This window comes from Hetaerina americana, unplaced genomic scaffold (genome assembly GCF_022747635.1).
Source record: "Hetaerina americana unplaced genomic scaffold, ioHetAmer1.1.p SCAF_7, whole genome shotgun sequence".
In the NCBI taxonomy this organism is placed as follows: domain Eukaryota; kingdom Metazoa; phylum Arthropoda; class Insecta; order Odonata; family Calopterygidae; genus Hetaerina; species Hetaerina americana.
Window position 1 is genome coordinate 61901129 of NW_027287316.1, and position 12232 is coordinate 61913360.

General features: G+C 36.2%; 1 protein-coding gene across 1 annotated transcript in view; it reads right to left on the bottom strand.

Moving 5' to 3' along the window:
• The window catches only part of trol (terribly reduced optic lobes), a 703100-nt gene that overhangs the window by 686332 nt on the left and 4536 nt on the right, over positions 1 to 12232 (bottom strand). The window contains exons 3-5 of the mRNA XM_071594907.1: positions 11830 to 11970; positions 5340 to 5795; positions 2766 to 2933 (exon numbers count right to left, since the gene is read on the bottom strand). Of these exons, the coding sequence (XP_071451008.1) occupies positions 2766 to 2933; positions 5340 to 5795; positions 11830 to 11932 (727 nt within the window). The 5' untranslated portion in view covers positions 11933 to 11970. The remainder of the gene's footprint in view (positions 1 to 2765; positions 2934 to 5339; positions 5796 to 11829; positions 11971 to 12232) is intronic.

Below are 12232 nucleotides of genomic sequence, written 5' to 3' on the forward strand. Positions count from 1 at the left end.
GAAGGATAAAAAAAGCCAGAAAAAAATTTACACGCTTTTGTGATAACTATAACTCATCGCTATAACTAATCTTATGCTGAAGTCATCAAATTAATATTAAAAAAACATACCTCTATGCCCAAAAATTTTAATTGTATAACTATGAACTAAGGAGACTAAATTAGCATCCTCAATAAGGATTGAAATATAAAAATTTTTTAATTATCCCGAACCAGAGACTGAACTAAAAATTTCATTATGATTTCAAGAAAATTCAATAATATAGGTATCAACAAATATATTTTCACATATCATTATTTCAAATAGGGCTCAATATTTTTCTAGCCTCGAATGACTAATCTACAGCATTTATGTTTTAAATGATAGTTAGTGTTAAATACGACGCTTACGATGCCCAGGAATAGCGCCAATATACAACTAAACCAGATGAATTCCTAAATAATGTCGCAGTGCGAAGTAATACTCTCGCATAAATGAACTTCTCTTTGATCGAGTAATCTTGTTTCTAGAGAGAGGGAAGTGAGCAAACTCAAGCTGAAATATGACCGCACTCAGTCCCTATTTATTTTGATAACCACGTGGAAAACCAGAAATATCTGGTATGAATAAAAATAGAAAAATTAGCTCAAAATTTCATTGAAATCATCGATTATCCTTTTTTTAAATTTTCCTCACTTCACCCCTGACAACTCGGTTGCCTAAACACCAGGATATACCTGAAGTGTAGCTAGCATACGTGGATTCTCCTTCGCAGGGGTGCAATGCGTTCCTTCCGCCCATAAACTTCGTATTAACGGTCGGAAAACGGCCAGTTGCGACAAAAAATTCCTCGTAAAGAAATCGGAATTTCAACAGAATGGGATGACAACACCAGCATTTTTTTCTTGGTCGGTGATTTTTCGCCTGGCGAACAGTTGGCGGTATACTCCTTTCATGGGAATGGCATAATAAATTCCTCCCGATGGCTTTTGCGTAGTGAGCCAAAACCGTAACAACCTTTTGTTGGAAACGCGCGAAACATTTGAAAATTATACAAGGATGCTTCACCTCCCATCAATCGATGGAAAATGAACTAAAATGGGTTGAAAAGGCAAACCAAAGGCTAGGGAAACGACTTTCCTCCAACATATTCCAGGGGATTTACACATAACCACTTGAAACGGTTCACAGAAAACAGTGCAGGCACAAAAATATTTCAGTTTCTCATGGACAAATCATTTTTCATGCCATTACAGGATTCGTATATTTCTGATGAACATACCTGCAAATCTGTCTTTACTTCATCCTCTTGTCTACATTTAAATGGTGTGAATAAGAAAGATTGACATTATTCTTAAGACTGTTTCTTAGTAACATGTATTTGGACTTGTAAATTAAGAAACAGCCTCTACATTGAATCCCACTTATTTAAAACGAGTAGGACTAATTATTTTGGGTCTCCTTGATGTATTTAGCCGTGAAGTATATTTATTATCTTTCCCCAGACTTTTTCATCTATCCTCCAAACCATAACAGCATTTTATTTTGTTGAAACATGTGTCATTTTTACTCAAAACAGCCAGAACCAATACCGGAATTATATCCTTGGAGTACGCAAAACGTTGTATAACCGTAGTAAAGCAGCTCGTTGTGAAACTGATTCCACTAATCGCACTGAAAAAAGACTGACGTCCCAAAAAAGGGTATAGTTTTCTACAATTATGACAATTCCGTTTCGTATCCTTTACGATGTTACTAAGGATCTCGAAATGATTTCACTTACTACTAGTATAATAGCGTGGTTAATACCCACAACTCTCCATGGCAAGAAAAAAAACAACAAATAACGAGTTTATACAGCATGCATAATTATTTCCTGGTGTTTCGATGATTCTGTTTACTGTCCTGAAGATCAGAATCATAGAATTCTTTTTTACCGTAGGGAAATTACAATTGAAGGAGATGACTTGAGTTAATTTTTAATTTAACCGGTTTTCTGTTACACACACACTTGTGTTGTCGGTAGACTGCATTTTCACCATTGTTTCCAGATTTTGCAGGTCGGAAAATTCCTATTGTGGCGTTTGAATTTCTGAAACAATAGTGCATACCCTGTTCCCCTACTATTATACTGCTCCTTTTCAACCCCACTGCACTATATAATCTATATATGTATATATATATATATATATATATATATGTACACATATATATATATATATATATATATATATATATATATATATATATATATATATATGTACATATATATATATATGTACACACATATATATATATATATGTACACACATATATATATATATATATGTACACACATATATATATATATAATTTCGTCGACGTAACACGGAAGTGTTGAATAATAAAGTGGACAGCAACAAACAATATAGAAACACATAAAAAGATCACTCACACGTTACTTCTAGATCGTTTCGACGGAATTCTGCTGCGTCTTCATCGGATGATATAGAAGTAATGTCATTACTTCTATACCTTCCGATGACGACGGAGCAGAATTCTGTCGAAACGATCTAGAAATAACGTGTGAGTGATCTTTTTATGTTTCTATATTGTATGTTGCTATATGCTATATATATATATATATATATATATATATATATATATATATATATATATATATATATAAAGAAATGCAACCGAAAGAAGTTTGGGTGGCCAACTTGAACACGTGCATCTTTCAATCCCTGAACGCTAGAGATTCCAACGGTCGCCGGGGCGCTAGGTGAGAAAAAAAGCACACTAACCTCTGGTTGGTGATACCGTAGGCCTCGTCACAGGGGCGGGTGTTGTGGACGCGATCCCGGGGCAGTTGAGCTCATCCTTCCCGTCACTGCACTGCACCACGCCGTCGCAGACCTGCGTCTTGTGGATGCAGCGGAGGGTGTCGCAGGCGAACTGGTCCGGGGCGCAGACTGCTCGGACGGGGAGGGAAAGATGGAAAAGATGGACGTAGGGCGGTCGGACAGAGAGAGGGGGAAGAAGTGAGTTAGTAGAAGATAGTTAATGTGGTAATTGACCCGGAAGAAGAAATATTTAAAAGATTACCACCGACATCGCCGCAGGGGACAGTACAAAGAGACACGGCCATAGGTTACCGTGATTATTTACACCAGGATTAGTTGCGAGAGATAAAAAATTGGGATGGTACAATGATGTCAGCCATTTGATTTGGACAAATATTCATCGTTAAGATATGACATCACAAAAACAAAAGCGGATTCGAATGCATCCGATTTATTGAAATGTGGAAATTGTCCGGATGAAAAGTTTTCATATGCATAGACAAAAAAATTACCGGCGTTTCAATGAAAAATGCACAGGTGGTAACCGGGAATTGAAGAGCGTATACCATTTTCGCATTAATAAGCCGTAAAACGTAGGAGAAATTTTATTAGTAGGATACCAGAGCAATGTTTCGCGGTAAAAAGAAGGAGAAGAAGAGGGGGTGAGGTCAAGTGTTTGAGGATTCGGTGTGGTATGTCAGAGTTCAAGGAAAAGGGCAAGCGTTGAGTGGGGGCAGATTACGTGAAGGCGTTAGGGAAAAAATAGAGGAAGGGTTAGAGGGAGGGTCATGCGGTCAGGTGAAAAGTTTAGGGTGTCAAAAGGAGAATAAGAGGCGTGTTTACAAAGGGAAGGGTCGGAGGGGGGATCAAATGCATCCCGTCGCGTCGGAATGAGGTGGTGTCGGATTTTGTCATGAAGCGGAGAGGCGGATGAGGGGAGGCGGGCAAAGGAAGAGAACGAAGGCGAATTAGCGGATACGTAGGCGTGTGAAATCAATATTTAGCACAAAAGTATGTCTATCCAAATACCAAAATGTATGACAACATGAAATGTACTATTTAGTTTTTACAAATTCATTGCGCTGCATTACATGCTTTAGGGAATCTACTGAGGGCAACCCATTGTAAGGTTTAGAAAAGAATAACAGTTCAACATGACAATGTAACATAGTAGTGGCAACCCACACATCAAAACATACCCTAAATCATGAAGTTATATTGAATGCAAGATTGAGTTTACGACCTCACTCAATTAAATTACAAGACAATAATATTTATAGAGCTCGCGAACGAGGAGGGTAAGCCAGTCTCATTTGCGTGCGAATATAGAGGCTAAATGAGAAATTAAAAACTTAAACAATCTTGGTATCTTAAAATACAAGTATACTTTGTATACTAATATAATTATATATTTATAACAGCATAGACTAAAATTCTAAATGCTCCATGCTCTTTTATGGAGGTAAAACTGATCCTAAGGCAATAAGTTTTGACAATTGGTATTTACACAGATATGACAAAACATAGATCAACGTAAAGCTGAAGGAAACATATTTACAGAACAATATATGAGAATTTTTGACAAGACTAATGAAAAATTGAAAAACTCAGCCTTAAAGACTTGTTCATACGTAAGCGATAGCAGGGGAAAAATTATAGAAAAGGCTATACTCGAAGAACAGCCCTATAAAGGGGTAGATTCCTCCTTTTAATTACAAAATACTGATATGATATTTCGCATAATCTATTTAATAATTGTATAAAAACACTCTAAAGAGGCGGCATCTTTCCGTTTCTTACATCTGTCGCCAAACTAGATAGTGAAAAACATTTAAGGAAAGTTGACATGTAGAATCCATGCCTAGCCACTAAAATCTAATACGCACCTTGAACGAAAAACATTAGGAGTCTCAATCTTGGTCTTATATGCAATACAATTGCCCAGACCAAATGAGTACCCCGCCCTTCCATCAATTTAAAAATTGTAAAACGAAATTCACATATTTATTTACACAGGGAAATTTCTTTGGATTTTTTTTAAATTTTGTGGCATAATGTGACGTTTCGTATCTACATCCCTTCACGTTTACATCGGGAAAAGAGAAGATTAAAAGCATGAGATACAACTGCTGCCGCTGAAATAAACCTCATTTTTTAAATACATGATAATAGTAGTGCTCCTCTCTGGCTTGATTTAATGTCCCACCTTATTCGTGCTTAGTCGATAATACCTCTCCTAAGAAAAATCTTCATGTGCAAGGACAAAATTCAACAGTAGAAGTATACGATACATTTACAGCAACATTAAACAAGATTCCAGACACATAATCAGTTAAAAACTAATTTCGTGACCTGATATGAAATCCCTTTTCACCCAGGATTGCCCTTGCGAGAGACTTATGGATCATCCCACTTGAAACATTCTTCACGAGCAAGGACGGAACTCGACAGCACACAGGGACGTGATAATCAGAGCAATACCTTGGGAATCAATTAAATCATCTCCCTTAACTCCCATCGAAGTGTTCTGTGTACCGGTTTCGATGGGAGGGCATTCTGCCTCGTCGGATCCGTCCTTGCAGTTCGACTCGCCGTCGCAAACTTGGTCCGTGCAGATGAAGGCGGAGCCGTCGGAGCAGCGAACTTTGTCGTCCGCGCGACAGCGGTCCAGGGGCGGCGCGGTGGGCACTGGGATCTCCAGTCCCCTGGTCGGAGCCTCCGCGGTCGTCGTCCGATCGTCACCGTCTGTGGCCCCCTCTGAGTCTCCGGTGTTGATGCGGTGATCCTCGCCGTGACCCGGCTCGAGTGGTTCCTCCGTGTGGTCGGGGTGGCCCTCGGTGGTCTCCTCCTGATCCACCTCCTCCTTGCTATCTACGCTCCCTGACTCCGCTTCGATTATGCTCGGGAACGTGGTGGAGGCGGGATGTGATTCGGGTTGGTGGTGGTGGGTTGGAGGGGTGGGGGAGTCCGTAGCTGCCGTTGGGATCTCCGCTATAAGGTTTCCGTTTTTTTTATTTATTTATATATTTTTTTTTAATCATTCGACGTGCATGCGAGAGGTGTGAAAACATTAAAGGGAGGAGTTAATGGGTTCCGTGTGCGTTATTAGCGAGCGGGCGGGCGGGGGGGGTGGGTTAGGGAGTGAGAGAGAGAGAGAGAGAGAGTGGGTGTAGGGGAATAATGGAGAGTTACAAAAAAAATAAAAAAGAATTTTGGGCGCGTTTCCGTGGCGTGAGGGAAGCCAAAAAGCAGCGAGGTTGTTGTTAGTGGCGATTCCGAGAAGCATTTTGCGGAGATGAAAAGTGAGCGGAAGGAGGAGAAGAAAAATTTCGAGAGATGGGAAGGTTGTTCGTATGATTAGAATATTGGATTTTTTTTAACGGAAGAAGAATTTTGTTAAACAGGGTAGGTTATGGAAATAAATTGCAGAAAATTGATAAGGAGTTGAAGAAAGTTAAAAAAGGGGGTTTTTGTTGATGATTAAATCAATGTTCCGGAAACCGCATAATTTTGAAAAAAGAAAAAGTGACAAGAAATGAATAAAATAATCCAAGAAATGAGTAAAAAAAATGACAGTAAAAGATAAATAGTGGGAAATTATAAAGATATTTATGAAACAGAAAGCGGAAAATACAAAACCATTGTGAATTAAAAATGTAAATAATGAGTTGCAAAGAAAATTAAAAATGAAAAATATTCAATTTTGGCGATATCACCGAGTATAATATTAAAGCGGATTGTAATTATAAATGTTTTATGAAAAATAATCGTTCGTTAAAAATTACAAAATCAAAGAAGATGCGGAAGGCATTAAAATATGAAAATATTTAAATCATTTATCACGATATTTAGGCAATACATATGTTAACAGCAATAAAAACAAATGATTGACAGATTTATAAGATAGGAAAAAATAAATTGAAGAAAATGTTTCCAAAATAAACGGTACCAAAAGCGTTAATGTTAAAATTCCATCCAAAATCAGATATAGAAATTAATTTAAAATAAAAACATCGGCACATCATTTGGGGAGAAATACGAATTTACGCATTCGCGAAACGGAGAGAAATTAAGTGTTTAAATTGAAATATATTCATGAAATAATTTTCATTAATTTGCCGAGCAGTAGTCACAAAGATTGCGAGAGCCAAATGAATTCATAATATTTTGAGGCATGAAATCAAAAGGGAGTGGGAAGAAAACCACGGGTGTGGAAATTAAAACCGAAGTGAAAGAATTATTTCCGCAGACAAAGAAAGCGGATATAAATAGAAGCAAAGACAGGAGGAAGAAGAAATTATACAAGAAGAATATTCGTAGGGATTTTAAACAACCCAAATGGAATAATAATTTATTAGGACATTATTTTGAAATGTCAGTCATATTTCGTCATGCATGTGTTATAAGAAATCGAACGTTCGGATGATGTGCGTTACCAAAACACAATTTTCAAGTTAAAATCGTCGGGTGGGAGACAGGGATATCGGGAAAGAACCAAAGAGAAAAGAAAATGGGGAGAAAAATATGTAGGATAACGTGCCAATGATAAAATCAAAAGTTTCATGCAAACTAAGGTTTAGTGGAAATATACGTAATATTACTCTGATATTTAAATAACGAATCCGTAACATATATGCTTCAGAAACTTAAACGTAAGTATAAAATTTAAAAAAATTAGGTTAATCGCACAAACAAGCTTAATTTTAGCTCAAGCTGCCAAACTAATTTTATGGTTATTACTTTCCTTCCACTAAAGATGAATGTCCTATTTTCCCCATTTAGTTTTTTCCAAGAAAAGAGAAAATGTGTATGATGTTCAACATTAATGAGTACGAAAGAATCTGCCAGAGAATTCAAATATTAATGACATGTTTAACCAATCATATTTTACATCTCGTTCTCCCAAGAATGAACGCAAGAAGAATTGAATTTCCGTTCTCAAATAGAAAATAAGAGAATTTATGATAGAGTGAGAGTGAGTATATTAATTTTATCAAATCTACTTTCCTACTGATTTTATTTTATTGCGGATAATTTGTGATTAGCAATTGATAGGTAAATGAAGTAATAGTTTATGATCATCTTTGTCATACATTAGAGTGATGGAAATCGATAAAAATTATTCAGTAACGAAAGAGATGCACAACAAAAAAAGGAAGAAACGACAATTGAATTCTTAGGTGGCGTAAATCATACATTTAATTTCACGAGTAGCGCCTCGGCTTAGATAAACTTAAAAAGCCTTTAAAACCTTATTTTTTGCAAAATATTTAATACTTCACCACAGTATATCTGATAAACGAAACACCTGAAATACTAATGTGAATGACTGAAATTATATACATATAAGGAATTTTTTAAAATCAATATAATAAAATTTAAACTCTAAGAAGCATAGAAAAACACAGCTATTATAGATACGTGCGGTAAAATATGTTAAACCTTTGCATTTAGCCCCCTGATCCTCTTTTCACCTCATACCGTAAAACCTATCAACAATAACATGCATTGTTTGCAAAGATATGACAATAAGGCAAATAAGTGGTACGTGTTACATCCATGGCACTCGATATATAATCGTTCCGCAAGCCATTAAGTCACGAAAATATAATGCCACTACCGTTTTGAACTGAAAGACTGAAATGAGACAGTGGAAGCTGAATTGCGCAAGATGCATCGGTCCTTCACTAAAATGCTTATACAGACTCTCGATTGGAATATTTGAGAGCAAAATTTGTGACCAACTAAATCTGGCACCACGAAAGAGGCTTCCCCGGTAGGAATTCCTTTCCATTCCGACACGCGACTTGACTATACATCCGCAATACATTTTAAATCTTCAAAAAGGAGACTGTTTGTCTCCCTTCTCCCAATTATATATCTTAAGTTCAGCTTTATTTATCAAGAAAAGTTACGGTGCGAGTAAGGCTGGGCAAGGATAAGCTATGGTCAATATTCATATGAATATAACGTGGCAGTTTCAAGTCGGTGTAACGGTTAAAATTCCGCCGAAACTATCTACCTTTGTATATTCCACGAATTACAAATGACAGAGCGTGTCCATTTTTAGAATGGAAGGAAAAATGCATGGATCTATAATAATATCCAAGAGTCTACTCACGAGACTTTTTAAGCTAAAATAAATGTAAACGGGTAGAAATAAGGAGTGTATGTGTAAATATATATATATATATATATATATATATATATATATATATATATATATATATATATATATATATGTGTCGCTACATATATATATATATATAAATATATATATATATATATATATATGTCGCTACATAAACACATACATTATTGTTATCAAAACAAGAAGTGTGCGGAATTATAATTAAAAAAATACTTTTTGTGTCATGGCCGATTAGTATGTCCAAGTGAATAACAGATTGAAGCACTTTTCCACTTGATATTATTGAGTGAAAAAGTGCTTCAATCAGTTATTCATTATGTTCGACTTCCACCACATCACGCCTGAAGCTACTCAATTTAGCATGTCCAAGTGTTTGTTAGATGCTAAAAGCAACATTCCAATATAATGAGTAACTATATTATGACTACTGCGGTTAGGTTTGCATGGAATAAACTATCCTAAACTATTTTAAAAGGAAAGGCCACATGGAATCATTAGTGTGAATCTGCATGCTGTATTTATTTAAAGACGCAATACCTTTTGCTTGAGGAATCATATTGCTGGATCAAAGACCAAGAAACAAAGTCAACAACGCCCTTAAAGCCACCTAACTGACATTATGATATTAATAAGATATATGCATGGATTGGCGAAAATCCTCCAAGGTAGAGGATAATAATTATTGAACAACCACATGCATCTTGATAAAAATCAAATAAGCGGTAAAGTGAAAAAAAATTGTGCATACAATACACGAGTTAATATAAAAATGATAAAATACACAAAAAATTTATAAATGCATAAACTTACCAACTATCAAAAAATACGTAGAAATTAAAAAAAAAGGTCGAATTTATAATTTTGGAAATGTTCCTCACAAATTCTAGTGATTCACTGCAATGACTTTGCTTTTGGCCTCAACAAGCGTAATGAAAATCCAAACATGCAAAGAGGTATTAAAATGGATAAAGAAGCAGTGCCGATCCAAGCAAAGGCCCTCCTTATCCAAGGATTGTGTTAATGGCTTTTAAGTAGCATGGTAACCTTAGGGTGGATAAGAATGTTAAGCCGTGAAAACGGGTAAACGGGATTGATGGCACTTGGGTAGGATGTGTGACCGAATAGGTAGGAGGGTAAGGGAATAAAGTTTACTCATGATCATAATATGGTGTTTCGATGGTCATGAGCGGTGTTTTTTCAGGGCTGTACTACAAGCGGCGCGAAGGGCGTCATTGAGAGCAGGAGAGTGGTATTTACATAAAAATATAATGCGCTATTCCCAGCTTCCAGAGGTAATGCCTCAAGCTTTGCACTCACGGAGAAGACATCTATGTATATACAATACTCCGTGAATTCAGCATTCTCTTCTTAGTGTGGATGAGGTCTATGTACATTGGGGGCAGGGTGAGAACAGTACATTTTTTGTGTGGATCGTACACAGTTTCAATGAGCATTTTCTTCTGTTCCTGCGGTAAGCACGGGAAGGAAATATGTCCATTTTGCAGAAGCAGAGTTTTTTTTTGCACATTGAAAGAACCGACGAAGGAGAGGGTATCATTTTTTAAAATTATGTTATCAGCGGCATCAGCGTTGTATAGGAAGATTATTGATTGCTTGAGTCGATTTCCCCGATCACCAGGTGTTACATTTGAAAATGCTCGTAGAAGCAGCAATAGGACCACAATATTGTGATAAATGCTTTGATGAGGAAACAACATATATTGTAGTACAGGGCAGCCGACAACCATTGTTAAGAACATAGACTATTTACAGCATTAGTTGTCCTTATGTCATAGATTAAGAATTTTTATATACAAAAGACATTTAAAACACGAGGAAGAGCTTATATCTAAAGGCACATTTACTTATTTGTACACAGTTTTACCACAATTTCGATGTGACAAAATTTAAAAAAAACATGTTATCGCCACAACATTTATATTGGATAAAAAATATTTGTCATTAGCGCACATTCTAGGAAATTAAAATAAAAAAGCAAAATTATTTAACAGGTTACATTAAGAAATGCCTATCCTTATATGGTTAAATTTGTTTGGTTATGACTATTTCCAAACCTGTAACACTATTAGAATAACAAGAACCAAAGCCGCCAAACGTTCCCAAAAGCAGCACTAATATCACACAATCTGAGTAGTAGCAATTAAAAGCCTTAAAATTCTCATTTGGCACCAATATAGCCGCCCTTTACACTAATCAAAATGCTTATACATGATCTTATAAATTATGCATAAGAATAAAGTAATACTATATTAAATAATAAGTATAAGAGTTGTATTAAATAATAAGTATAAAAGTATATAAGAGTTGGAAATCACAAAAAACGTATACATAGGAATTTCAATAAAGATATATACGAGTATGTACATTGACATAGGTATAACATTAGTGCTTGACTTTATGATAAGGTTGACAGGCACAGACTGTTCGCCTGAAATTTCAACTCATACAAGCAGGTTGAAGTAGGTTGAAACACGTAGGTTCAAAAAATATAGCATTTGTGATTGAAAATTAAAACAAAAAGTAAATAATACATGACAAATCATTCAGAAAATATATCAAACTTAAGGAAATGGGGGAAATTAACAAATTCACGCAAAGCTTAAGCTTCTCTAAAATTAAATGAAAACATGGTATAGCAGGAAATATGGGGCACAAATAAATTCCAAATGTATCAAAAAGCTTCATAAATATCATAATCACCTATTAATATCTAACTAAGTATTAAAAAAAAAGACTTATGGTTTTGTTTGAGCAATTACACAACCCGTTTAATTATAGGGAAAATTACTTAAGGTCATACACGGATAGCCTACAAACGACCTCCCACCATTTTTATAGCCAAATTGAACTCACGTTGCTCACCCACGCATCCCAATTCATCGGAACCGTCTTCGCAGTCGTTCTTTCCGTCGCACCTTGCCTCGAAATCCACGCATCCAGAAGCTCTGCACGGCATTTGACCTTCCGGGCAAACGCGCGCGCTAGGGCCAGCTGCTGCAAATCCCATTCATTGGCCATAGGTTTGTTTACCAGGGAGTGGGGATGTCATGAGAGAGTGCATGTATGGGGTTTCATTACGGGGTGGGGGAAATGGCAATTTTTTTTTCAATCATCAATTTTTTTTATTTAATCGGGCCGTAATTCAAATTTATACGCGCGTAATCAAAAGGTTCCCCGTTGAAAATTCAACGTGGCGGCAATAAATGAATAAGAAATTCCGGTGACATTAAAATGATACGTCACAATAAGGTAATGT